This window comes from Desmodus rotundus, chromosome 3 (genome assembly GCF_022682495.2).
Source record: "Desmodus rotundus isolate HL8 chromosome 3, HLdesRot8A.1, whole genome shotgun sequence".
NCBI lineage: Eukaryota > Metazoa > Chordata > Mammalia > Chiroptera > Phyllostomidae > Desmodus > Desmodus rotundus.
This window is the reverse complement of record NC_071389.1, coordinates 11,493,949-11,520,714: the sequence shown is the minus strand read 5'-3', so window position 1 is coordinate 11,520,714 and position 26,766 is coordinate 11,493,949. Positions and strand designations below refer to the sequence as shown.

Sequence of the window (26,766 nt, the reverse complement as noted above, 5' to 3'; positions counted from 1 at the left end):
GATGAAGGAGAGAGAGGAGTTTCTATAGCAAGGAGGACACCTGCCCCACCTCAACGCCCAGCAATGCCAGGGTTGTGGGAGGAAAAACAGCCACTGCTTGAGAGGGCAGGAAAGGCAACAGTGTCCCAAGCGGGGGCCAGGTTCCTGGGCATTTGGGTGAAGGGCATTTCCAGGGGAGAAGTCAGGACAGGGGGGTTTTGCTGATCACTGACCACGACATCCAGAGCAAACAGCAGAAGCTTTTTGGAGTCGGGGAGGAATGCAAGAAGGAGACAGACTAGAGCATGGTAGAGCCCTTTGGAGATTGGCAAGCCCGAGACAAGAGGTGACCTGGGAGTCTGGGGTCCTGGTGGATATTGGTGACACTGAGATAAAGGGCCTCATGAGCTGAGAGCGAGGACTCAAGGCAGACCTGGTGGTGAGGCGGGAGTGCTGTGCGTAGGGTGGACGGGGTGCTCTGGACTCCCTCGCTGCCCCTGAGGGCACATGTTCACATCCAGACCTGGCCAGCAAAGGAGGAAGCTCACTCAGTGCGGTGTAGCGGCTGGAGTGCTGGTTCAGGAGCCAGACACCCTTGGGTGGTGTCCAGGCCACTGCTCACTAGACATGTGACGCCACCTGAACTCCCTGTGACCTAGTTTTCCCATCGCAGAGCAGAAACGATATCTATCTCCGAGGTGTGTTGGGGACACTAAATGACTGATCCATGATAGCAGGCAACAACTGCTAACTCTGGTGAGAGGCACGTGGGCAAGGCATCACTCAAGCCAGATGACCTCTGGACTTCTCGGTCATTTCTCATGAAATTTCCCATGTTTTTCAACCCCCTTTTTATAGCTGTTCCCTTGATTTCAAATTATAAAATGACCTATCTTGGGAGGGAGGTGGGGGACACACACAGAGAAGAATTTGTGGAGACGTAAGCTGTAGGCTTGCTTCCTGCCAAGATCCAAGACAGTGGGCAAATAGCAGAACTCTGGGGGGGAGGGCCATGGCCTTCAGCGGGCACTGCCTCCATCCGGGCAGCTCCATGGCAGCGGCTGAGTCCAGGCTCGGGCCTGTGATCCTTTGCTGCCCCTTCTGATTGCTCAGCTCACACATGAACCCAACCTGGATACTTCTAGACACAGTACTCTTCCTGCAGATGCCCTCTGAGCAATTGCAATGAGCTAAGCTCAGATATGACATGACTCTTGTGTCCTGGCAACCAAGCAGGGAGCAGATATCTCTGAAATGCACCTGGCAGAGCACTCGGGCATCTGTGCCACCCTCAAAGCTCACGAAACCCCTGAATGTGTAAGGAAGGAAAAGATGGAGAATAACAGACTACAAGGCAAGGGATTTCAGCAAAGGATTGGGAGTTGGTCTCTGATGGAGTAGAGTGGAGGAAGTGTGAGAAGCAGAGTCCCACACGCATTCCAGAGTGTGTTCACTTTCTTTAAGAAAAAGTCTAAGGATTAAAAAGGAAAGAAGACTTTGTTTTTGGTCAGACCTCTTTACAGACACAGTAAAAACCATTTCAGGGAACTAAAGATTTTCCTTTATGCTTTTAAGGAAAAGCTCCCCTCCTTTACTTGTGAGCTCTGCACGCTTGAGTCGAGTTGCCTGACTCTTATAACCCAGACAGTCCTGGCGCAGACCCTGTTTTGATCTCCGTTAGGCAGATGAGGAAACCGAGAATCAGAGACATTGAGTTGGTTGCTCAAGGACACACAACTGAGATTGGAACACAGGTCTGTTGGACCAGCCAGTCTGCTCATACACAGCCTTCCCACCCAAGTGCCTGGGACCTCCATTTTTTCTGGTCCCCTGTCCTCCTCCCAGGGGGCTCTGCAAAGGCCAGGGCTGGGCATCATGAGAGAAAAGCAAGGCTGGTTTGACAGCCTCCTGACCTTGGGCTAAGCACCTGGCAGAGTAGTTTAATGGGTCACAGGCCATGCTCTGGAGGATTAATTTTCACATGGTCCAGTCGTCCAGACCCCAGGTCTGTGCTTCCTGGGATGTGGTGCACCGTAGGCAGTGGAGAGGTGTTCTGAGACAGGCGCAGGTCTCCAAGCCACTAGTACCCAGGACTGCATGAGTCGGAGGGGGCAGGAGGATGCCAAGCTACACGCCCACACTCTGCACCCCCACCCCTGCCTTCTGTCCTATGTTTACCAATTCTTCCTCTATCATTTTTCCTTCATTTTATGTCTTCTTTTTTTTTTGTACATCTCCTCTTTCCACACTGTTTTAGAATAATTCACAGAAAATATATACAAGGACTAGGTAAGCCACACAGAATAAGAAGAACAGACTAAGAAGATGGACTATAGCACCACATGCCAAATGTGATATTTCAGTTGCTAACATCGAGCTTCCTAGTAGCCAAAGCAAAAACAGGGGAGTCAATTATGTAGTGTCATAAGCCTCTTTCTTAGAGTATCCTTTGAAGAAAGCCAACAAAATAAACTCAAAGTACCATCCTTGAGAACCTCTAGAAAGTAATTCAAATGCAAGTTTCTAACGATTTAGCCTGACTCAACAGCATTTCCCAAACTCTCAAAACCTCAGAGCATTAATAATTAATGCTTTAATAACGCAGCATTAATAATTGTTCCAAAAGAAACAACGGTTTCACAGGGAGATAAGTTTGAGATAAAATTGGAATTAACAAAATCAAGCTGGTTTTTTAATTTCAAAATGTCCAAGAGCTTTTAACACCCTAATGTCTGTGTGACTTTCCAATTTGATGGCACTCTCCTCTCCACCCACCCCATTTTTTCAGGAGTGTCTGTTAGAAGCTCACAAGAGACCTCATTTCAGATGCATGGACCACAGATGATCTAGAATAGGGATTTTCAACCATTTTCATCTCATGGCACACATAAACTAATTACTAAAATTCTTCTGTAGGACACCAAAAATATATTTTTTGCCAGTCTGACAAGAAAAAAGGTGTAATTTTAATTCATTCACACTGGACAGCTATTGTTGTGTTGGCTGTGGTCATTTGTTATTCAACAATCTAAGGGAAAAGAGGCAGTGTCCCTGAGTAAATAGTCAGGTATTGCATGTTTTAAAAATTCTTGTGGCACACTGGTTGAAAATCGCTGACCTAGAGGAACGGCTAAGCCGAACTCCTCCAAATAAAAGTTCCCTCGATCAGGCATTTGATAGAGTTGGCCATCCAATGGGTTAAGTCAATGACTCGGACATGGCCCAGACTTCCAGTCTTCTGATACTGTCACGATGAAATAAAAACACCTCTTCCTCAAGCTCCTCTTCTCCAGGACTCACTCACACTTAGTCCCAAGAACTAGAGGGCATGGGAAAGACATTATAAAAGGCGACCCTCTGATGACCCTCTCACAAGCTGTGAGATGCTCCCTCTCCACCAAGTGGGGGCCAGGTGTGCTCCCCTAGAGCCTGGGTCAGGTGCACAGTTGGGATTCCCTTTGTGCACTGGCTTGGCTGCATGGAGTAGAGGAGCAGTTAAGAGAGTGGAGTCTCAAAGACATGTTAGATGTGTCCCAGAAGATAGTCAGAAGTAGGTCGAGGATGAGTTTCAAGTTGAAGTCTGAAGGAGAGCTGGCCAATGATATAGGGGCAGGAAGGTTGGTTTAGAGGTAGCCGTGGGGCACAGGTCTAGAGAGATCCTAGCATCAGTCTGAATTCAAAAACATGTGGGCTGTGGGCGTTCTCATCGGGTTTCTATAACCTCAGGAGGAGATGTGCTTTGATAATTCTGAGTCGGACAAAGGTGATTTCATCTATTGTTCACTGACGATAGTTTCCAAATTCCATGCCTTAAATCAAGTTCATACAAAACTCGGCCGAGATTCAGACTTGGGACCTGAACCACCAGATGCTCTGAGCCAAAGAGGCAGATAGAGAAGATAACACAGAGATCGCAGCTTTGAAAGGGCAAGACATGAAAAGCACATGTCCCAGGGTGCTGGTCATGGGACTAATAATACCAGTGGAAAATGGAAAAAACCTCCACATTCCCCTCACAGGAACTGATTAGCTGAAATGCAGTACTTTCATATGACAGGACGACCTCCACAAATGACTTGAAGTATATTTATTAGTATGCAAAAGGGATGTATGACAACTTATCAAGTAAAATGACACATTGCCTAAATATAAATGGAAGAAAACATTTTTGTGTGTAAGCATACAAAGAAAGGCATCTAAAGGGAACATACCAAAGTTAGAACTGGCTCTCTGGGAGCAGTGAGACTGCTGATCACGGGTGCCTTTTTCTGTATGATCATCAGTAATTCTTTGCTTTCTTTTTTAACAGTAAACATAGATTCTTTTAGATAATTATTCTTAAAAAGCAGAAAAAGAAAACAAAATGCAGCTTCCAGTTTCCTGCAGTGAGTATGTGAGCCACCTTCTCTCTCGCATCATCCTCCCCCAACCCCCCGACCTTCCTACTTGAACTTCCTTGTGCTGTTGTTGTCATTTTGGTTCCAAATCCCCTTCCTCTGTCTGCCCACCAATCCGTGCTCAGAGACATAGGTGCTTTGAGGGGGTGGAGGTGCAGCCAGCTGGGGTCTGAGGAGCACAGAGGTAGGACTTCCGGAGTAAGAGGAGAATGGGACATCAGCCAGCCCCCAGGGAAAGAGGGGATCAGAGAGAGATGGGCGTTCAGCTAGGACAGGACTCTCTGAAGCCACTGGAGTGTGGTGTGAGGGTGGGTTGGCCCCGATCAGAGAGAGGCCAGGCGTGGATCCAATGGTTTGACCTTATGGCATCTCTGCACCCTCATTCCTTTCCCAATGAACTTGATGCAGGACCTAATCTCAGATCAAAAGTGTCTTTGTAGGGCTCGGATCTGTGGCTACCAGCCCAGGCCGAGGTGGTCCATCTCGAGAGAACTGACTCCAGTTTCCCCAGTAGCAGCTAGGTGTGAAATTCTAACCCATCTTGAGGCTGTGCTTCTCACACTGCTTATAACCCCTGGGGTATTTGAAGTCTCCGGATGAAAGAAACTGCATTTCAAAGGAAAAGAATTTTACTGGGAATTAATGAGCGTGTATTTGTACAGAGATTAAAAAACAAACATGTTTTATTTGGAGATTTGGAAGGACTCTAAGTTTTTGAATTCTAATGTTACAGCAAGCACAAATATAATCCAGACCAGAATGAGACATCTAAATGAATTCAACATTTTAAGGCTCCAGAGACACTTTGTACTCCCCCGGGACAGACCTGCTTCAGACTGTGCCCCAGGCCCACATTCACTGCTCTTTAAGAAGCACTGGATGAACAATCACAAAAGAGTCTTATCTCCTCTGTTCCTGGAAGGGATGGATTACATCAAGGTCACTTACAAAGCCAGGTGCATAAATTACTGAGGCTCGCCTGAGCAGGTTTGGATGGAGGTGGGGAGTTAAGTCATCCCCCGTAATTTCCTATAGTGTTAGGTTTCTATGTTACCACATTTTAAAACTGAGCCTCAACGAAATGGAAATGACTCACCTCAGGTCACCCAGCTCTCAAAGTGACAGGAGCCATATATCCACCTGTAAAGCCAGTGCAGGTTATAGTTAAGCCAAGGCACCTTTAAGACACAAAGTGGTTCCCAAGCCAAGATGGTAGGATGGCGGCCACACAAAGGACCACACTGTTAAAAGCCATCATTTCTCAGGAATAGAACATTCTCAAAGAAACGATCACATTCTACTGAATATATTTCTGCAATATTTGGATGATTCTAATCAATATATTTTCTTAATTGTTTTTCCAAAAGTTTCAAATGGTTATTCTTTAGACAGGAAGCCCAAATAACGGCCCTTGGTCTGATTTCAACCTCACCCAGCTACCTGCCTGATACGCTGGCTTCCAGTAAAGCTGGCTGCTGGAAGGGGGAACGCTGGCCCAGCTGCCAACCCAGCATTGTCCACCTGAATTTCTACTTCTCAGTATAAGTGAGTGCAGCTCAACAAATTGTTTCTCCTCCTCTCCTCAATCCTTCCTAGGACCTAGCAAACAGAAAGGGGCATTATATAGTGCCAGTCAAAGCAGAGAAAAGAAGCAGAGTCTCTTTTAGCACGGGGACACACAGGCATTAGTTCACCCTTAACCATGCACAGGCTGATTGGTCTGTGTCTGACCCTATGGCTTCTTCATTTATTGCTGTGTTACTGTTTCCTTTGCAAGGGACAGAAATCCAACTTCCACTGGCTTAAGAATCAAAATTGGGGTGCATTTTTAGATTAATAGAACTTAGAAAGCCAAAGATAGAGGTCTCTGGCTTCAGGCATGGCTGGATCTAGGCATTCAAGCAATGTCATTAGGCCTTTTCTGACTGTTCTCATTGTTTTTGTGTGTGTGTATGTGTGCTGACCTTGTTCTTGGGCAGTGCCTTTGCATGCAGTGGTCCTGGCAGCTCCAGAGTTCTGTCCTCTAGTTTGGAAATCAAGCAGGGAAATTTCTCAGTAGTTCCAACATAAGTCCCAGAATTGAATCTCATTGGCTTGGCTTAGATCACATGTTTATGTCTGAACCAATTGCTACAGCCAGAGGGTGGAATATGCTGATTGGTCTGCCCTGACTCACATCACCGCCCCACCCCCCACCACAGAGCTGGGAACCACACAGAATGACAGTGGGGAGCAGTGATTGCCCAAAGGGAACACACGGGCCACTGTAGAAGGAAAAATGGATGCTTGGCATGGGGACAAAAAGGAGGCCCAGCACTCGATCTGAGGTCCCCTTCAGCCTGCTCTGGGGAAAACAGAATGGAAAGAAATAACTGAGTGTTACCTGAAGGCTAAGGAGAAGAGATGCCATGGTGGGGGTCCAGTGGGGGATTGGACTTCAGAGACCGAGGGCCCAGGGGAGGGGGCAGCCAGAGGGCACTGCTTGCCCCTGAGCAGGGGGGTGGAAAGCTAGATCAGCGGAGTTGGACTCTGTGGGTCTCAACAGGTGGCCTGAGCAGCAAAGGAATGCTCAGCATGTCCTGGGTTTAGCGTGGCCTGAGTGAGGCAATTGTTTGAGGGAGTGGATTTCCCCACCCTACCCACCTCTGATGTTTAGGTCAAGGTAACAGGAAGGAGTGACAGGGAGAGAAAGAGAGAACATCAATTTGTTGTTCCACTCATTTATACATTCATTGGTTGATTCTTATATGTGTCCTGACCAGGTTCAAGCCCGCAAACTTGGGGTATCAAGATGATGCTTTATCCGGCCAGGACAGACACTGTTTTCTCTTACCCACTGTGCTGCTTCTATCCGTCAGTCCCGTATTAGTCCTGTTAGCTTGAGTCACCTTCCTGGCAGCTAATTGCCTCCACACAAACTGATGAGATTAAATTCCTGGATCCACGCAGCTGGGAATCCGACCTTGGACGCTGGTAGATTCCTGCCCCATGGAAGGCCCCTTGGCAGGCAGCCAGCAGGCCCGCCCTGACCCTGGCCTGCTTTTTGCTTCCAGGCCCCCGGTGCCTCCTTATAGCATGGCCCCATGATTCTAGGGGACCATGGATAGGGCCCCCTAGCACAGGGCTTCCGCAGAGTAGGCCAAGTAAGTGGCAACTGTCCTTATTACTTATGTGGTGCGCCTAGCACACGACTAATGGTAGCTGTTATTACGTATGTGAAGAGCACAGCCAATACCGATGAGAAGCTCGGGAATCAGTAACCGTAAACAGGTGGTTCGGCTGGGCTTCCCCCGCCCCTCCTACTCAGAATACTTTCCCATCTCTTTTTCACGGGCCACCTGCTTACAAATGTGTTCGAAGCACAAACTTTTTCCCCACCGATCCTGACATCCGAAAAGTTTCATCTGAGACCACCTATGGCAGTGTTTCTCAAAGTGGGGTCCCCCAATCCGCCTATGTTAGAATGACAGTGTTTGTTCACTGTGCAGGTTCTCAGATCCCGTCCAGCCCTGCTGGGTCGGCCTCTGGGCTCGGGGGCTAGAGATCTGCATGTTCAAAGGCCCCAGCGGTGGGCTGCTGGTGGTGGCGGAGTTGCTAATGCATCCCGAGCTCACAAGTCACGGTCCGAAGGCACTGCTGAGGCGCCGGGCCCCAAAGGAAAGTTCTGATTCACTCACTGGCCCTGCCCACTTTGGCCCTTCTATCAGGTAATTCAAAGTCTCCAGGCCTGCTCGTTACTGATTAACTCCAAAAAAGAAATAATAATGACCGAAGGGACAACACAAGCCCAGAGACAAGCTGAGCCACCCTGGGAGAGTGGTGCCCGACGGCTGCTGTCACCAGGCACCTAACAAGAAGGAAAAGGAGGCTGCACACGCCCCACCTCACCAAGGTCAGACTACATCTGTGTTCCAGCAGCACCTCGTCCATGCCCGTGCCCTAAGCTGCCACGTCCCGCTGGCTCCCATGCCCAGAATGGCCTGCATTGAGGTTCCACAGCAGCCAGCCCCGCATCAGCCCCAGCCCATCTCCTCGGGAGCCACCACCACCAACCCCGCGGGCCCTGCTGGGGGTCACGGGGGGTTCGTGGATCACGACATGGAGTGCCTGGTGTGCCGGGAGCCCTACAGCTGTGCCCGACCGCCCAAGCTGCTGGGTTGCCAGCACTCCTTCTGTGCCGTCTGCCTGAAGCTCCTGCTGTGTGTGCAGGACAACACCTGGTCTGTCCCCTGCCCAGTGTGCCGCAAGGCCACTGCCGTCCCCGGGGGCCTCATCTGCAGCCTGCGCGACCAGGAGGCTGTGGTGGGGCGGCTAGCCCGGCCGAGCCCAGAGATGCAGTTCTGTCCTCAGGTGCCGGCGAATCCTGTCACCTTGACAGCAGGGCACCCCAGTTTGACAGGAGAGGATGGGCAGGACGTGGCGAGTGTCAACCGCATGGCAGCACGGCGCCTGGTGGCTCACCTGCTCCTACTGTCCTTGCTCATCGTCCTCATCATGCCCTTCATCTACCCCGGCGTCATGCAGTGGGCGCTCACCTTCATCATCGCCCTGGCCCTGCTGATGTCCAGCCTCTTCTGCTGTCACCCCAGCAGCCAGGGCAGCTGCTGGCCCTCCCCCAGGACTCTCTTCTGCAGCCAGCAGAAACACAGCGAGATCTCTTCCATTGCCTGACCAGGCACCCACAGCACCTTTTGCCTCTGCAGCCCCGTCATTCCCACAGTGGGCAGGGTAAGGGGCTACGAAGTAAGACTGGCTCCCGCAGCAAAAGAAATGCCAGTCAGAAATGCCATTCCTAAAGCTGGAATGGCTCTCTTAGGTCTAGATCCACGTGCTTGGGCGATAGACTTATGCCTGCCCCAGGTATGGCGCAGCTGAACTGTTTGGGGTGGAGAGGAGGCACAAATGACTTGAATGCTGCAAGGGAGGACCCCCTGTTCCTCTTATTCCGATGCTCTGGGTTGTTCTTTCTATGCCTTGATGAAAGTATTGCAATAGTAACATTACTGAAAAGTGAATAGAGCCAGAAACTCCTCTTTGTTTATTTTCAACTTATGTAGCTGGTTTTATTTTATTGCTTGGTTTTGGATTGGGTTTTTGTGTTTGGTGGAGTTTGTTCATATTTCTGGCTGCTACATGTTTTCCTTCCTGGGAAGGCAGAGCCCATGGGAAGCCCTCCTGTGCTCCGTCCCTCTCCCCCACCCCACCCCCCACCAATGCAGCCGTTCTGGTGCCTACCCGACCTTGCCAAAAGTCCCAGCCATTCGGGTCTTCCACCGAGTCGCCCCACCCTTCTCTTCCCTAAGAATGGAGGGAGAGAGAACCTGTGTGAAGAAGTGGTACTTCTGATGCTGCCGGGGGAGCCCCACATTTAGTTTGCAGAGCTGGGGAGGGTGGAGGGGATGCAGGTGAGTCTTGGAATTTCCCCCAGCATGCCCACCAGGATTTCCCAGCTCCCTGTCATCAGGCGCTGACTTAACAGAGAATCTGCAGTTACAAGGGCTCCCCCAGCACGGCCCAGCTGCCCACCTGATGTGCAGTCCCACACCCCAGAACCAAATCTTTTGGGTGCTGCTTTCTTTATTATTGTATCTCGATTCCTTTTTGAGCTTTTGCCATAAAGATAAGAAGCCTGGTAAATGCAACAGTCCTCTCCAATAACCCCACATTTCCCGCCTCGCCCTGAGAGTCAGTCATCAGAAAGGCTTTGGTATCTTTTCTCAGTCATTTCTGCTCCGTAACCTAGAGGAGGCTTCTGCTGGAGGGAAAGACCTTTTATAGTCATCCAGGTCAAGCCTCAGCCAGGGGGACCCATGGGGTGCAGGGGAGTGGAGGGTGAAAGCAGACGTTATTTCCTTCCAAAGGCCCCATAATTGGAACCTCAGAAAGACCCACTGAGCACGACCCATTGCCCTGCCTCCCCCTCTTCCTCCTGGAGACCCATTATGGAGACCTCACCTTTGTCGGGGAGAGGGGCGAGAGCTCTGCCACTGGCGCACGGGGTTGGCCCTGTGTTCGGAACAAAATCTCGCCTCTCAGAGCCCCATGTCCCCCGCAATGAGCTCGTAGACCTGGAATGTTCCTCACACCCCTGCAGCCCAGAGCTGAGGGCACACTGGGACCCCAAACAATGGGCACGCACGGGCCACATTCCCTGTGGCCCCACACGGAGAAAAGTCAAAATGTTACGAAAGGATGCGATTAGCTGTCCTGGACATCTGGAGGCCTTCTTTTTTTCTTATAAGGTCTCTTGGGGTCGCTCTGTGACCCCACACTATGGGTCTCGTTGACTCCCAGTGCTGAGAGAGAACGTGTGAGTGTACGTGGGTGTGCATCGCACACACCGTCAAGCCAAGGCCCAGTGGGCCTGAAGAACACCCCGTCCCCCCAGGATGAGGAAGTGGCAAGAACTGCTTGGCATTTCCTGAGCTGGCCTCGGGCATGTGGTTTTGGGGTGGGAGCCAATAGGAAAGGGAAAGAATGTTCTCTCCCCACTTACGACCACTCCCGTTTCATCTAGTTCTTGGACCCTCCACCAACAAGAAAACCTTTACCAAGATTAATGACAACACTGTTTCTACCTTCATAATGGTGGCTGCATGTTTATCTAGTTTTTGCAGTGCCAAGCCCTGCAAAACTACCTTAAATAACAACCTACTCGGTAGAGACCATTTGCCGATGGGGAGACTGAGGATCAGAGAGGTAAATTCATCTGCCTCAGGTTGCACAGCCGGCCACTTTCGCTGGGGCATTAATCCAGGGCTCTCTCTGCCCCATCATGCCGCATACTTTGCGTGCAGTTCCTCAACCACCAGGAAGCTGGTCGCCACCTGTGGGCCTGTGAGGGAGAGCAGAAAACTAAGCTCAGGAGCCCCCAAAGCCCAGTGGTCAGGTACTCAGAGAAGCCAGCGAATTCCAGAACCTGTTGTCTGTGCTAAAGAGAAAGAAAAGACAATGATACAAACGAGATGGTTCTTCTACAGATGTTTACCACCCAGGCCCAGCCTCTCCTGCAGGGAGCTCTCTTGTCACATGGTCCCCAACCAGTGGGCCCCCATCCCCCTGAGTAAAGATGTCCTGACACTGCCATCACCATGACCCTCGAAGCCCAGCTGGTCCCAAAGACCTCCTGGCCCCTTGCAGTGTGGGAACAGAGAGCACCAGAGGCTCATAGCAGCCCAGGCTGCCCAGCAGGGGAGCAGAGGAAACAGGCAGCATTGAAAATGGGTATGAGTGGAAGTGACCAGAGAGGCAGGCCAAGGTTCAAAGCTCAGTTGTGACCCAGCATGTGACCATTTACAGAACTTCCCTGAGCCTTAATTTGCTCACTGTAAAGTAGAGGAGGATGTAACACACCTCCCAGGTCTCCCTGACAATTAATTCAAAGCACTTCTGGCCAAGAATCCTGTCTCCTAACAGGTTGGCTTTATCATCCATCATTGACCCCTTTGGGGAATGGGTTTCTTGGGGCCTGTTCAGTGTGAGAGTCAGCGGGGAGCTGGCCTTGATGATGGGGTGGACAAGCCAGTCCAAAGCGGAGCATGGTCCAGGACAGGCCAGTCTTGTGGAGAGCTTTGTGCTTAGGTTGTGAGGGGAGGTCCGAAGGATGAAGAATAATTGTGGGGGGTGGGGAGTGGAGCAAATTTCATCCCGATCAGACACATCTCCCTAATCTGTGCCCTTGGAGAAAAGCATATCTGGTTCGAAGTCTCGTGTCACCACTTAGAAGTCACTTTACCTCTCTGAGCCTCAGGTTCCTTACCCATGAGACAGAGCTTATAATCCATACTTCAGAGGGTTGCTGGGGGAGTTCAGGAAATAGCCCATGACTGAGCACTTAGGGTCATAAGGAGGTAAAGCAGAAAAACGAAAAGATAAGGAGAGGGAGCTGGGTTGAGTTTTAGAAAGTCCTAACAGGAACAATGAGAACAGACTCCCCTTATTTTATTCAACCTTACTGATAAGGAAGGTTATTAAAACCTGGCCACTGGAATTCACCTCTCCCAAGACCAGCCTCAGCATCAGCAGTGTCATCAGCAAAATATAATAAAACAATAATGGCTACCATGATTGGAATGCACCGTGCGAAGTATATTACATGGTACCATGTGTGCTATAAGGTAGGCACTATCATTACCCCCGAATTGCAAACAGGAATGCTGAGGCACAGAGAGGTCCACTTCCTTGCTGCAGATCCCACAGTGAGGCAGTGGTGGGGTCAAGGGTAGACCACAGAAGTCTGACTCTATAGAGTGTGGACTTTGAGTCACTTTGCTTCATCTGAAGGAACATTTTTGGTCCATCATAAGCATTCAAGGTATGTGGTCTGCCTGGCCAGAAGGGTGAAGAATTAAGAAGAAATATCATTCCTTCATTTGGTTATAGCTTCCTGACTTAGCAGGTGTCTGGGACAGAGGGTTGTGGGAGCCTACCTGTCCCCATTACCCACCTCCACATTATTTTCCAGTCCCTGTCCATTGTCAGAACCTCTTTGCAGATGACTGGAAGAAGTCTGTCAGCCTTTGCTAGAACAATTAATTCTTTGTCCGTGGCAAAGGAAAGCCTTTCCAGGAATGAAAAATGTTCCTGCAATTTCTCAGAAACAGCAAAGAGCACATTCAAAGAGAAATCAGATACCCACTCTTGAAGCCTGGAGCTATTTTTATGAACTTTATATTCTTGTCGGAAGATCTTGAGATCACTGTTTAAAAGGGGCAATATTTCCTGGGTCAGTAGAGAACTCTGAGGAACTCAGAACACCATGAAACCTAGGATCCGTCCATGCATTTATTTATTCAACGAATACTGATCGAGCATCTGCTCTGTTCCAAGCACTGAGTAGGGTGTTTCATTTATTTGACAAGGAACTTTGATGAGGAAAGAAAACTAGTATGTGAAAAGCACCTGTTATGGGTTAAATTGTGTCCCCCTGCCCAAAAGAAGACAGGTCGAAGCCCTAACCTCAGGTTGCGGTCTCATTTGCAAATTGGGTTTTTACAGAGATGAGTTAAAATGAAGTCATTAGGGTGGGCCCAGAACAGTATGTCCTTGTAAAAAGGGGGAAATGATGTCCTTATAAAAATGGGAAATTTGGACCCAGAGACAGAGGGAAGACAATGTGACTTCAGTGTCACATGACAATGAAGGGACCAGATTGATGCAACAGCAGCCAAGGAAGGCCAACAGTGACCAGCAAGCCACCGGAAGCTGGGAGAAAGGCTTAAAATAGATGCTCCCAGAGTTCTCAGAATGAACCAACCCTGCTGACACCTTGATCTTGGACTTCCAGCCTCCATACTGTGTGAGCCAATACATGCCTGTTGTTTAATCAACAAGGTGTGTGGTGCCTTGTATGGCAGCCCTAGGAAACCAAAAGAGTAGTTCTCCCGTGTCTGTGCTTACACCATGCCCCTTAGCTGGGCTACTTCAAGTTCAGACAAAGAACTTACCCAGAGTCTTGTAGCCTATGAGAGGCAATGTTGAGCTCAAAATCAGGTCTGATGGACTCCGAAGATTAGATCTTACTGTTCCCATTTTGTGGATGGGAAACCAAGGTTCAGAGAAGCCCTGATATCCTCCCCACCAAAAACGTGCCCAAATATGAAAGATGGAGTTGGAATCTGAACCCACAGTTCCTAAATTATCTTTAGTCTTTGCAACAACCATGTGAGAATTACTGAATTATTACCCCCATTTCACAAATTAAAGAGTTAAAACCCAGGGCACTGAGGCACTTGTTTGACCAAGGTCACAAGCGAATGAGGTACCAGAATGTGAACCAACTGACCCCAAACTACACCTGCACTTCCCACTGCCACACACTGCTTCTGCCTGTAGCCTGTCTGCATCCAGAGGCAGGCAAGGTGTCTTTCAGGATGCTTGAATACCCATCATAAGAGCTTGTTTGCTCAAAGAGAACAAAACTGTAGTGGACATTTATCTTCTTTTCTTTCCTTTGACTGTCTTATATTCAGTTGCCCCCCTCCAAGCCCCACCCTATTAGCCCCTCATCTCCTTTTCTAAGAAAACTGCCCTGCGGTTAATCTTGTCAAAGGAAGAATTCCACCTACAGCCCACACACAGCGCCAACTACACCACCTGGGGCACTTGGTCCTTCCTCTGCCCACCTCCCATTTCACCTGAGGCCGGCACATGATACAGGTCACGTGACCTTTCCTAGCACGTGAGGCTAGTGATGAACCTGAGGCTAGAGATGGAGGGATGCAGGTGTGTTAGTGGCAGCGGTAGCAGCAGACCAGGTGAGCTCCACAGCTCTGAGCCACTGGTAGATTCAGTGAACACCCAGCTTTCTTCTCTACAATTAATTTACTTTTTTCTTTAGAGAGCCAGAATCGGTTTCTGTGGCTTGCAATCAATACTCCTGAACAGGAGCTGTCCAGGCCTCTGGTTGCTGAAAAATGCCACCGTGACCCACAGCAAGCCCAAGCAAGCTGCTCCACCCCCACCCACAACCTTCCCGAGAGCCAGCCTGACCTTGTGGCGAGGCTTCTCTGATGTCAGGCCCAGGAGAGAGATGCCCAGGTCATCTCTGCCCAGAGGTGAGGTCAGACGGGAACACATGACATTGTTATCTTTCCTTTTCTGATTTTGAACATAACTGCTGAAGGGTGCTTGCAGCTGAGAGAACCATCTGTGGGTCTCAGGACAACACAGTGAAGGACACAACCAGCACGCTAAGGGTAATGAAAGATGGGAAGGATGTAGGTCCTCCCTGACATCACCGAGCTATTAGGCCAACCCTGGAACCACATACCTCTGTATTTTACGTTCCATAAATCATCGGCGTTGTTATGACTTCAGCCACTTTGCTGGTCAGCGTTAGGTGTTCACAGCAGTGGCCGGCTGTCCCAGCAGAAACAGGCACCCTGATGAAAATAAAGAACACTAAGTGCGATGTGGTATCCTGGGTTGGATTCCGGGATGGTCAAAAAACATTAGTAGAAAAAACAGCAAATAAAGTCTGTACTTCAGTTAGTAGAAATGTGCCATATTGGTTTCTTAGTCCTGACAAATACAACATCATTATGCAAGATGTTAAAAAAAAAAAAAGAAAGAAAGAAAGAAAGATGTTAACGCTGGGGAAACAGGGTGAAGGATCTACAGTTCTTAATTAAGAATTCTTGGGGTTCCAGTCGGGATGGCAGTGTAGGGAAATGCAGTACACGAATCCTCCCACAATCACATCAAAATGACAACTACAGTACAGGCCAACCATCATTCCGAACCACCTGAAATCTAGCCGAACAGAAGCCCTACAACGAAGGGTGTACAGAAGAAGCGCACTAAGACTGCCAATCAGCATTGGAGCTGATGAAGCAGAGGATCTAATCAGAAATTTGGAAGATAAGGGAGCAGAAAACACCCGATCATAACAGCAAAAAGAAAAAAAACCCCAAAATGAGGATAATATAAGGAGCCCCTGGGACACCTTCAAGTGTAGCAATATTCGTGTGATGGGGGTGCTGGAGGGAGAAGAGCGAGAGCAAGGAAATGAAAACCTATGTTAAAAAATAATGATAGAAAGCTTTTCTAACCTGGGGAAGGAACTAGACATACAAGTCCAGGAAGCACAGAGTCCTAAAAAAACATGAACCCAAAAAGGCCCGTACAAAGACACGCCGTAATTAAAATGCCAAAGGTCAAAGATAAAGAGGGATCTTAAAAGCCGCAAGAGCAAAGCGGGTAGTTACATACAAGGAAGCCCTCAGAAGGCTGTCAGCTGGCTTCTCAACAGAAACTTTGCAGGCCGGGAGGGATGGGCAAGAAATATTCAAAGTGATAAAAAAGCAAGGACCTACAACCAAGATTATTCTACCCAGCAGAGCTATCATTTAGAATCAAAGGACAGATAAAGAGCTTCCCAGACAAGAAAAATCTCCCAGGTTAAAAAAAAAAAAAGCTAAAGGAGTTCATCACCACTGAACCAATATTACAAGAAATGTTAAAGGGTCTTCTTTAAGAGGGAGAAGAAAAAGGTTTAAAAATATGAATAATAAATTGGCAATAAATACATACCAACAATTACTTTAAATGCAAATGGATTAAGCACTCCAATCAAAAGACAGGGAGGCTGCATACATAACAAAACAAGACCCTTACACGTGCTGTCTTCAAGAGACTCACTTCAAATCAAAAACCACACACAGACTGAACATAAAGGGACGGGAAAAGATATTTCATGAAAATGGAAACAAACAAATGAGCAAAAGCTGGGATAGCAATACTTACACCAGATAAAACACACTTTCAAACAAAAGCTATAACAAGAGACAAAGAAGGACCCAACAATTCCACTTCTGGGTATTTATCCCAAAAAACCCAAAACACCAACTGAAAAAAACACATGCATCCTTATAATTCACTGAAGCATTATTTGCAACAGCCAGCGTACGGAACAGTGACTTCAACCTTCTTCGTCTAATGGCACACGGACACTACTCACTAAAATTCCATGGCATGCCAAAAAAATATTTCTTACCAATCTGACAAAAAATATGTATAATTTCAATTCATTCACACCAGTTATTATTGTGGTGTCTCTTGACCTTTTTTATGTGACAACCTAAGGGAAAAGAGATCAGTCCCCTGACTCAATAGTCAGGTGTCACACGTTTTAAAAAGTCTCGCGGTACATCAGTGTGCCGTGGCGCCCAGTTGAAAGTCACTGATACGAAGCGACCTAAGTGTTTATTGATACATGAATAGATCAAGAAAGAGTGGTACATATACATAATGGAATATGACTCAGCCCTAAAAAAGAATGAAATCTTGCCATCTGCAATAATGTGGATGGACCCAGAGGGTACTGTGCTGAGTGACATACGTCAGACAGAGAAAGACAAATGCCATGTGATCACACTTATATGTGGAATCTTAAAAACAAAATAAATGAACAAGCAGAACAGAAACAGACTCTTAGATACAGAGAACATTTTGACAATTGCCACAGGGGAGGGGGATTGAAGGGATAGAGGAAGTGATTAAGAAGCACAAATTGGTAGTTACGGAATAGTCACGAGGATGTAAAGTACAGCACGGGGAATACAGTCGATAATGCTGTAATAACTATGTATAGTGCCAGATGAGTACCCGATTTATTGAGATGATCACTTGGCAAGTTATATAATGTCTACTCATTGGGCTGTACACCGGAAACTAGTATAAAATTGTATGTTAAGTGTAATTGAAAAGTGAAAAATTATTTAAAGTAAAAAAAAAATAATAACTCTGTAAAATCTTGGTAACCTTTTGGTAACTTTAGATTTGGTCAATCTAAAGTCCCGACAAGATAAAAAGTTTGTTAAATAAATGAACGACAGAATAATTGAATCCTAATTCACACTTTAGACAGCCAAAGCCTCTGAGCTGGAGACTGGCCTTCCTTCACTAAAAAGGGTTATTGGTCAATTTTCGAGGAGTACAACGGGTTATTATGCAGCCTTTGAAAGGAAGGCAATCCTCCCACTGTGACAGCGTTGATGAGCCCGGAGCGCAGTGTAGTAAGAAGTGAACCAGACCCAGAAAGACAAATGCTACACCATCTCGCTCGTGCGTGGCACCTAAAATAGTCAAGAATAGTCAAACTCATAGAACTAGAGAGTAGAATGGTGGCTGCCAGGAGCTAAGGAGAGAGGGGAGGGAGAAATGAGGAGATATTGGCCAAAGGGTACAAAGTTTTAGTCATGCAAGATGAACGAGTTCTGGGCCTTGGCTGGTGTAGCTCAGTGGATTGAGCACGGGCCTGAGAATTAAAGTGTTGCTGGTTTGATTTCCGGTCAGGGCACATGCCTGGGTTTCGGACCAGGTCCGCAGTGGGGGGGCACGTGAGTGGCAACCACACACTGATGTTCCTCTCCTTCACTTACCCTCTCCAAAAATAAATAAATAAAATCTTGTTTAAAAAAAGATGAATGAGTTCCGGAGATCTAATGAACAGCATGTGGCCACAGGTATCTCGCATACTTAAAATTTGCTAAGATGATATTAAAGTGAATCTACACACACCTCCCCCAACTGGTAACTACATGGGGGGATGGAGTAAGTTATTCAGCTTGATTGCAGTCCTCTTCAGGAGGGGCACACCTCAAAACATCAACTCGTGCGCCTTAAATATATGTCATTTCACATGTTAAAATATCAATGATTGTTTTTAAAAGAAAATTTATATATACACTTTTTGTTTGCTCGTCTGTGAACCTGTAAGTCACAGAGAAAAATAGTTTAAATATTAGTTAAGTAATGGCCTTGATTAGTAGTTTACAAGAAACAAATAAAAAGTGTACCTTAAAAAATAAAAGGTTCAATAGCATCAAACTGTTCTCAACAGAATAAGGACTGAAAGGAATAACTTTCTCATGTATGATCCAAAGTGATTTAATGCAAGTTCATGCACCAGCTAAAGGTACTTTGTATGCCATCAGTGATCGGGGTCTCTGCATTAGAACATATGAGAGCAGGGGCAAGTGCAAAGCATTCTTAGGTAAGAAGCAGGTAGAGGTCGTCACCCAAGTCTCCGTATAAGAGATAAGGTAGAGGGCTACAAAATTATTACCTAGCACACAAGAACAATGGGGGAAAATATCAACCCAAGTGGCTTTGACCCCCAGCCCCTGCCACCTAGCATAGCCAATTCCCGTTGATGGTCCAATTAACAAAAAGAGGTTAAGTCTGTGGGTCAAAGATGCCTTAGGGACCCAAGAGATTGCTCAGTAATGTAACAACATCCTCGATAACCACAGACCATCTGCAACACCCTCTACCCTGTCCTTCCTCTAAGGTGTGTCCAGTCCCTCCCCACCAGAGCACTGTTTATTTCCGCGTGTCATTAGAGAAGAAGTGACTACCATACATCGGCTGAGTCACTCAGTCTCAAGTTCATCATAACAGCATCATAAAGATGCTCTATGGGAAGAGATGTGGGCCGCCTTCAGTGAAATCATTTCTGAATTCAATTCCAAGAGATATGGGCCGCCTTCAGTGAAATCATTTCTGAATTCAATTCCATTCAACAGCAATTTTTTTGTGTCAAGGCACACCCCACCTACATCCCAGAAAGATGGACACCTGTGGGACACAGCAAAGGAGCCATCCCCTGCTGGGAATCCATTGTCTGCAACTTATACAAATGTCTTTGAACCAGTATTGATGTTTAAACCTATGAGAGGTCAGGACAGCAGAATCAGCCCGATCTAGGATCAAATCCTGGCTCTGATGTGTCGTAGCGTGGTGACCCTGGCCAAGTTATTTAACCTCTCGGAGTTGCGGTTCCTTCTTCTATGAAATGTGCTAATGATAGTATAAACTGCATAGGATTAAATGATAAAAAACATGTATAAAAAGCACACAGAGCCAGCCACAAGGATAATGCTCCCTAAACAGTATTCATGGTTAGTTTTATAATTTCTGGGACAATAGAATCCAATCATTTAGTTGTTCCAAAACTGATTGTTCATCAGAATCACCTGTTACTTGTTAAAGTATACTTGTTAAAGTATAAGTTCCTGGGTTTCCAAACCCCTGAGAAATTCTAAAATGGGTAGGTCTGGGCAGGGCCCAAGCACCTAAGCCGCCATGATATACTTCTATTTTGCCTAGCCCATAGTAGGCTCCCTACACGGCCCAGGCTATTGCAACAGCTTCCTCACTGGTTGCCCGTGTCCATTCCCATCGATCTGGCCTCCACAAAGAGCCAGGGAGAGCCTTTGAAAACATGAAATCAGCCCTGGCTGGTGTAGCTCAATGGATTGAGCTCGGGCCTGCAAACCAAAGGGTTTCTGATTTGATTCCCAGTCAGGGCACATGCCTGGGTTGCTGGCCAGGCCAGGTCCCCAGTAGGGGGCACACGAGAGGCAACCACACATGGATGCTTCTTTTTCTCCCTCTCTTTCTCCTTCCCTTGCCCTCTCTAAAAATAAATAAAATCTTAAAAAAAAAAAAAAACCATGAGATCATGTCACATCACTGCCTCAAACCCTCCACCACTCATTATCTCACACAGAATAAAATCCACAGACAGGCCCTCCGTCAGTGGTTCCTGATGCTGGGCACACATTAGAATACCTGGTGAGCTTCTGAATGATACCTATGCCTGGCCTAACCCGAGACCAGCAGAATCAGAATCTGGGGGTGGGGCCCCAGGGGGGTTGCCAGACAAAATATAGAACACCAAGTTATATTTGCATTTCAGATATACAATGAACAATTCTTTAGTATAACTACGTTCTGGGCAATATTAGCACATACTCCTACTGAAAAGCTATTTCTTTGTTGTATACCTGAAAATCAAATGTAACCGGGTGTCCTGCATTTTTATTAGCTGCACTTGGTGACTTCTGCCCAAGATCAGCCTTTCCCCCGCTGTATCTGCAATGCCTAGAACCTCACCCGCTATTCAATAAATTCTGGTTGAATTAGTTAATGGTTATGAAACGGCTTCTCCTTCTAGTACAACCCCCTAAACACTCCTTTAGGAGAAGCTGACAGAAGACATCTCAGTAGAAGTGCCTTTCACCAAGACTGAGGGCAGTTAATTTTTCCCGAGCACGTCCCACGTGCCAGCCCCTGCACAAAGCCCTTCAGCTGTATATTCCCATTTACCCCTCACGACAGCCCTTGTGGGGGCCATAATGATCCCCTTGTACAGTTGAGGAAGGTAAACTCTTCAAAGTCCAACACCAAACCTCAAAAGGTGTAAAGGTGTACACTGGAGAGGAAACCCTGTTTTCCCCGCCTTTCCCACCACAGCCTTGGTTATGGATGAGGTCTGTGTGCTCTTCAGTGAGGTGATGGGGTGCGGGGTGGGCAGTGGCTGTAACTGGATCCAATGTCCAGAGTCCAGAGTGTTCATCACAGGATCTCAAACCGAACCAGACACAGGGCAGAGCGGAGACACATGCACGATGTTGCCTGGTCCCTCACAGCCAGTCTGGCTGGGAGGGGCCTCCAGACATCGAGAGGAGGGCTGGCTGGAGGCTTTCTGTTGGTGTCACTTCCACGTGGCTACTAATATTCTATCTTGACAAGACCCACATGCTCAGCTATAACTCCCTCTGCCCCTAAAAGGTGCACACTGTTGACACATGTGACCTCAGTAGGCAGAGAGGCTATTCTTGGTCCTGATTGGCCAGCGTGGAGATGAGCAGGCAAAGGCCCAGAGCACTCTCTGGAGGCACGCATGACTCACAGACTCTGCACTGACAGCTGGTCTCTGACCCCGTCCACTGTCTCCTCCACTCAGGGCCGTGAGCTGTCTTCACTGAAAGAGCAGCAGCCTTTGTGGCCGCGGTGACCCATGTCCCCACTCTGGCACTCATTAGCTCTGTGGCTTCTGCCTGGCCAGACCTAAGCCTCAGTCTCCTATCCTGTGGAATGAGTGTGATAAGAATGTATAGGGTTGTTAGGGGAATAAGGCCCATTCATGAGTTCATTAAATGACTCTGAGCACCTAAGAAGTGCCTGGCACAGCCCCTGGGGCTGGACAGACAGCTGAGGACAAGGCAGCCAAGACTCCCATTCTCCAGGCTTTTTAATTCTAGTGGGGATGGCAGATAATAAACTGCAAACAAAACGGCCAAAGTAATACCAAAGAGTGTGAAATACTATGATCAAGTAGAACAGACTGGAAGCCTGGTATGATTCCCCTGCACTTGGAACAGTACCTGACACATAGTAGGTGCTCAGTAAACATTTGTTCAGTGACTGAGTCTGCTGGGTGGTTAGGGAAGACTCACAGATGCCAGCGCGATGTCAAGCTGGAAACATACCCAGGAAGAGGAAGTTGTGGTGGCAGAGTGCCAGGCACAGGCACCTCAAATGCGAAGGTCCTGCGACTGAACCAAAGTTAGTTAGCGTTAGAGAAACTGAAAGAAAAATCAGACTGCGCATGGATATCTCAACACTCTGTAAACTTCAACAGGGTCTCTGTACACGCGGCAAGGGTGTTTCTGTGGCTGGTTCTTTGATTTTTTCCTAATTTACTTTGTAAGATTTCCATCCAAGTTGCTGTTCGTCCTTCCACTACCGGCCGGGACGCGTCGCGGGCACTTTCTTGCAAAGCCAACCTTGCTCGGCCTTCCCTCGCGCCCTGCCCTGCGCAGCTTCCTGCAGGGCAAATACACCCACAACCCGAGTTTCGCGCGGGACAGGCCCGTCACTTCCTGAGCCGGCCCCCCTGCCGCGGGGTGGCGGCGGGACGAGCCGGGTGGGGACTCGCTGCTCGCGAGCTTTGCCCGGAAGGCCCCGCTGTCCCGACGCACGTCCGCCGGGCGGCGGGGCCAGGCGCGCCCGGGGCGGGCGGCCCAGGGCAGGCGGTGGCACCGGCCTGGGCGGGGGAGGAGCCGGGCGGGAGGAGCCAACTTCGCCTTCGCGCCGCTGCCGCCTTAGCGTCCAGGTAAGGGGCCAGCTCCCGCCGGGGCCACTCCCCGCCGCCACCCTGAGAGCCCTTTGCCCCCCACCGCGCCCTCCGCCGCTCGTGGGCGCGGGACCCACCGGGAGTGGCCGCGCGCTTCCCCAGCGCTGACTGCTGCTTGAGACGAGGCGGCCTGGTTGTTGCTTGTTTTCTTTCCGAGCCGGAAGAGCCCTTAGAAATCACGCGGGGAGGTAGCTGGGGAAACTGAGGCGGGGCAGAGCGCAGGGGTTATCTCCTGCTTCCCAGGTCGGAGCTCCGAATCCTTAGAGATCACCCAGTGTCTCCCTTGATAAATGAGCCCGCTGCTCTGGTCCCAGGAGAAGGGACTTGCTCAAGGTCACACACACGGGTTCACTGGGCTTCACCTGGTCCCACGCAGCCTCCCTGCGCACCACACCAGGTACTGGTGAGGAAGGCCTCGGGCAGCCGTCGCCCCTGCTTTCCTTGCCCCTGTGGCCTCTGAGCTCACAGCAGACACCCAAACCGAGGTGGTTGGGGAATAACCTCTGGAGAAAAGCCCAGACCCTCGTGTTACAGGCTGGCCATGTCTCCTCGCCCAGCTGCTGTTGTTAGGGGGGAATTACTGCTACTGAGTTTCGAGTGGGTTTTACAGCTAAGAAAACAGGCTCAGAGAAATGGATGACTTCCTGAAGACCACAGGGCAAGGAAGGAGAACAGGAGGATAAGAACCTGGGTTACCCTACCCCGCAGCCTGACCCAGTGCCTGGCGCGGAGTAGGCTGTCACAGTGTCCTTCTCTGCCCTGCCCTGGGGTCACCCAGGCAGTTGGGGCACAGTCAGGCCAGAGCCAGGGTCTTGGCCTGGACGCTGCTATCACAAAGTAGGAGTGCACAGGTTCATTCTCTGTTCCCTACCCCACCTGGTGTTTCTTTCGCTGCAGAAGCACGAAACCCCTGTAAGCTTTAGGGGCATCCATTTGTTCACTCGACAAGTACTTACCGAGCACCTTCCGTGTGCCGGTGTGTGCATGTTAGGCACTGAGGACAGAGCGGTGAACAAGCACTGCCCTCCAGGAGTACACTCCAGAGAGTGGGATAGAACTCTGCGTTCGGCTGGGCGCATGGGGGTGGGACAGGCTGGGCAGGGAGGAGAGACCACTGGAATCTTCCCAACCTATGAAGTAGGTCAAGAGGACAGAGACTGAACCTCACAGCCTCCAGCCCTCTGAGCCTTTGGTTCTCGCTTGTTGGAGATGCTCTGCCAGCCTGAGCTTTCACCCCACCCCCCAGGGATTTGGGGTGGGGGGGGTGCTAGGTGGATAGGGAGTGGTCCAGAGGAAGTCCTAAACTAACCTCAGAGCCTGGAAACCTGCAACTGCCACTTCCTAGCTGTGTGATCTCGTCACCGCACCTCTCTGGGCCTCTGTTTTCTTATGGGGGGGGGGGGGTGTCGCGACACTTCATAGAGTTGGTGAAACTATGTGAAAATGCTTCACAAATGATAAAGCATGGCCCCAAGTGCGGCCTCCGTCAGAGGCCTTGTCAAAGTGGGCGTGAGCTCGGGCGGGTTGCTTTGGAGCCGCTAGGAACCGCAGTGATAACCTGTTACTGCTCTCTGTGAAGAGACAAAAGAGGCAGCGCTGGGGTGGCTGAGTTCCAGGCGCCCAGACGGAGGCTCCCTGCCCGACTCCACAAACAGAATGCCCCTATCGCAGTCAGTGTTTCAGCCTTTCCAGCCCGGGCGGCACGCGTGCAGCCCCAGACAGACGCGGGTTCAGGTCCTGGCTTTGCAGCCTCCTCAAATGCCCTCATCTGTAAACTCCCTGTGTCCAAGGTTGTCATGAGGATGCAAGGGGCTGGAGCCTCAAAGAGCCCTGTGCAGTGCCTGCCACTCCAGGAGCCCTTCTGCTTTTTGGCTTAAGGCCCAGGAGTGTTCAGAGGGGCGGAGATGACTGACTCGGTGCCATAGCTCAGCCTGGGAGCTTATCAAGGTCAGGGCCCGCAGAATTTCTCATCGGCCTCAAACCCTCTCTCCCTGCCCTGGGACCACCAAGCTACAGCGGCTGCATCAGCCACCCGGGCCTGCACATGTGGGACCTGAGGAGACTACTGTATGTTATAAACTGGGGCTGCCGATGAGGTGGGGGTTCCACTGCCTTGGATATATACAGCGGGCAGAAGGAGGCTGGAAGGGGGGAATCCAACCCGCTTTCCACTTAGCTACCCTCCAATCTGATTGTACCCTTTCTGTGTAAACCCTGCTGTGGCTTCCCATTTTCTTGCGATAAAGAACAAAAAACTTATCATGGACCACAAGGCCCTACACAGTCTGGGCCCCACGCATGCCCGGCCTACTCCTTCAGCCTACCTCAGACCACTCTGCCCATAGCCCTCTGTGCTTGAGGCACATGGCTCCTCCTGCCCCAGGGCCTTTGCACATGCTCTTCCAGGCCACTCATCCTGCCTCATCTCGCTTTTCCTAGGTTAACACCTCCTCATCCTTCAGATCCGAGCTCAAACTAGACCAGTGCCCCAGGCCACATGGCATCCCAGGTACATGGGAAGTTTAGCTCAGGTGGAATTATACACTTATCACTGGGAATAATTTCTGCCTGTACCCTGTACACCACCTGGACCGAAACCTCCAGGCCCTCAGGGATTGGTCCAATTTCACTTGGAGGGGTGCTCATTCATGAAATCTACTTGTGGGGGTAGCTCTTGAGCAAATGTGGGGACCCCACTTTATATAAAACTGTATGGTCCTTCGTCAAAAAGTAATGCTGAAGTCATTTCTTAGCTGTGGGGGGTCGGTGTTCATTCACTCATTCTTTCACCTGCTCTGCCAGGCACGTCCAGGAACATGATACAAAAGCCAATGGCCGCGTGGAGCTTTCCCTAGCGAGGGAGACAGACCACCAACAAGCCTGTAATCCATCATCCGGTGGGGGCAGATTCTGGAGAGCAGTCAGCAGTCTCGGGTGGGAGGGGGAAGTGGTGGTAACTGCCGTTTTAGACCCAAAGGAGTACCGAGGGAGCTCTGCTGGGGAGCCAGGGGGTGGGGGCACTGATGTCCGAGCATCATCCACTCCCACCCTGACCCAGCCCGTCACGGGCACAGGCACAGGAGCAACCAGTAGCGAACCCGAGAGGAGTTGGGGTGGCCCAGACACAGCGTGGGGTGCTTCAGAGGTGGCAAGCGCACATTAGCTGGACAAAACCAGGCAGGCTCATGGCCATCCCTGAGCCCCTTTAGGGAAGTGGGAAAGAACCTGGGTTTGAAGTCACGTGGGCCTCGTCGTCAACAACATGGACAAGGGCTGGCGTGACAGACAGGAGTCTCCAGCTCTCCGTGATGGTGGGATGGAGGTGCCCATGGTTCCAACTCTGTAAACTGTCACGTCAGACAGGCTGGGCTCCAAACTATTCCAGCTGCAGAGTGCAGTGGCAGCTGTGGGCAAAGGGCATGTGCCACCTGAACTGTGTATACTGGTCCTCAGGCGCCTCCACCCCTTGGTCTGAGCAGGGATCAGGATCCAGTCCAAAGCTGAACTGGAGTCTCAGGTGCGTCTGAGGAGCCAGGCTGATGCCAAGAGAGAGTGCTGGGTTCCTGCAGAGAGTAAAGGCCCTGCTGGTCCTGGCCCCTGATGCTCTGCCCTCAGGGCTGGGGCAGGGGTCCTCCTGTGCACAGAGCTCATCCAGCAGCACCCGGGGCTCAGGAGCTCCCGGGGTCTCCTGGGGGTCTTGTTCCTGCCCAGGCACTGTAAGGACGCCAAGGCCTGCACTTCACCCAGAAGGGCCCAGACTCTCAGGGACACAACAGGGACAGAGTGAGGAGAGCTGGGCAAGCACTGACCCGTGGCTAGACTGCAAAGACCAGCTATGGGCTAGACAGGGGTCATTCTCTAGTAGGACCTTGGTTGGATGCTCTGCAATTGTGACTTTTGTCCAGCTGGTCACATTACCCGTCACCAGAGAAAACGCTGGCTACGTTATTTTTGTCAGTGGTG

At 49.6% G+C, this 26,766-nt stretch overlaps 2 protein-coding genes and 1 long non-coding RNA gene across 4 annotated transcripts in view; 2 read left to right on the top strand and 1 right to left on the bottom strand.

Moving 5' to 3' along the window:
- LOC123479156 (uncharacterized) overlaps positions 1-22,579 on the bottom strand; it is a 35,634-nt gene extending 13,055 nt beyond the window's left edge. The window contains exons 1-2 of the long non-coding RNA XR_006654693.2: positions 22,157-22,579; positions 15,148-15,259 (exon numbers count right to left, since the gene is read on the bottom strand). This is a non-coding gene — a long non-coding RNA (uncharacterized lncRNA). The remainder of the gene's footprint in view (positions 1-15,147; positions 15,260-22,156) is intronic.
- On the top strand, positions 8,129-10,112 carry RNF186 (ring finger protein 186). Its single transcript, XM_024554682.4, has one exon. The coding sequence runs from the start codon at positions 8,343-8,345 to the stop codon at positions 9,045-9,047; it is 705 nt and encodes a 234-aa protein (XP_024410450.2). The 5' UTR covers positions 8,129-8,342; the 3' UTR covers positions 9,048-10,112.
- A 6-nt stretch (positions 22,580-22,585) lies between the features above and the next one.
- Positions 22,586-26,766, top strand: part of TMCO4 (transmembrane and coiled-coil domains 4) — a 77,590-nt gene continuing 73,409 nt past the window's right edge. Inside the window, exons 1-2 of one of the 2 annotated variants that reach the window (XM_053921800.2) lie at positions 22,586-22,782; positions 25,243-25,312. The gene's annotated coding sequence lies outside the window, so the exon portion shown is untranslated. The remainder of the gene's footprint in view (positions 22,783-25,242; positions 25,313-26,766) is intronic. The other variant, XM_053921801.1, reaches the window with a different exon arrangement.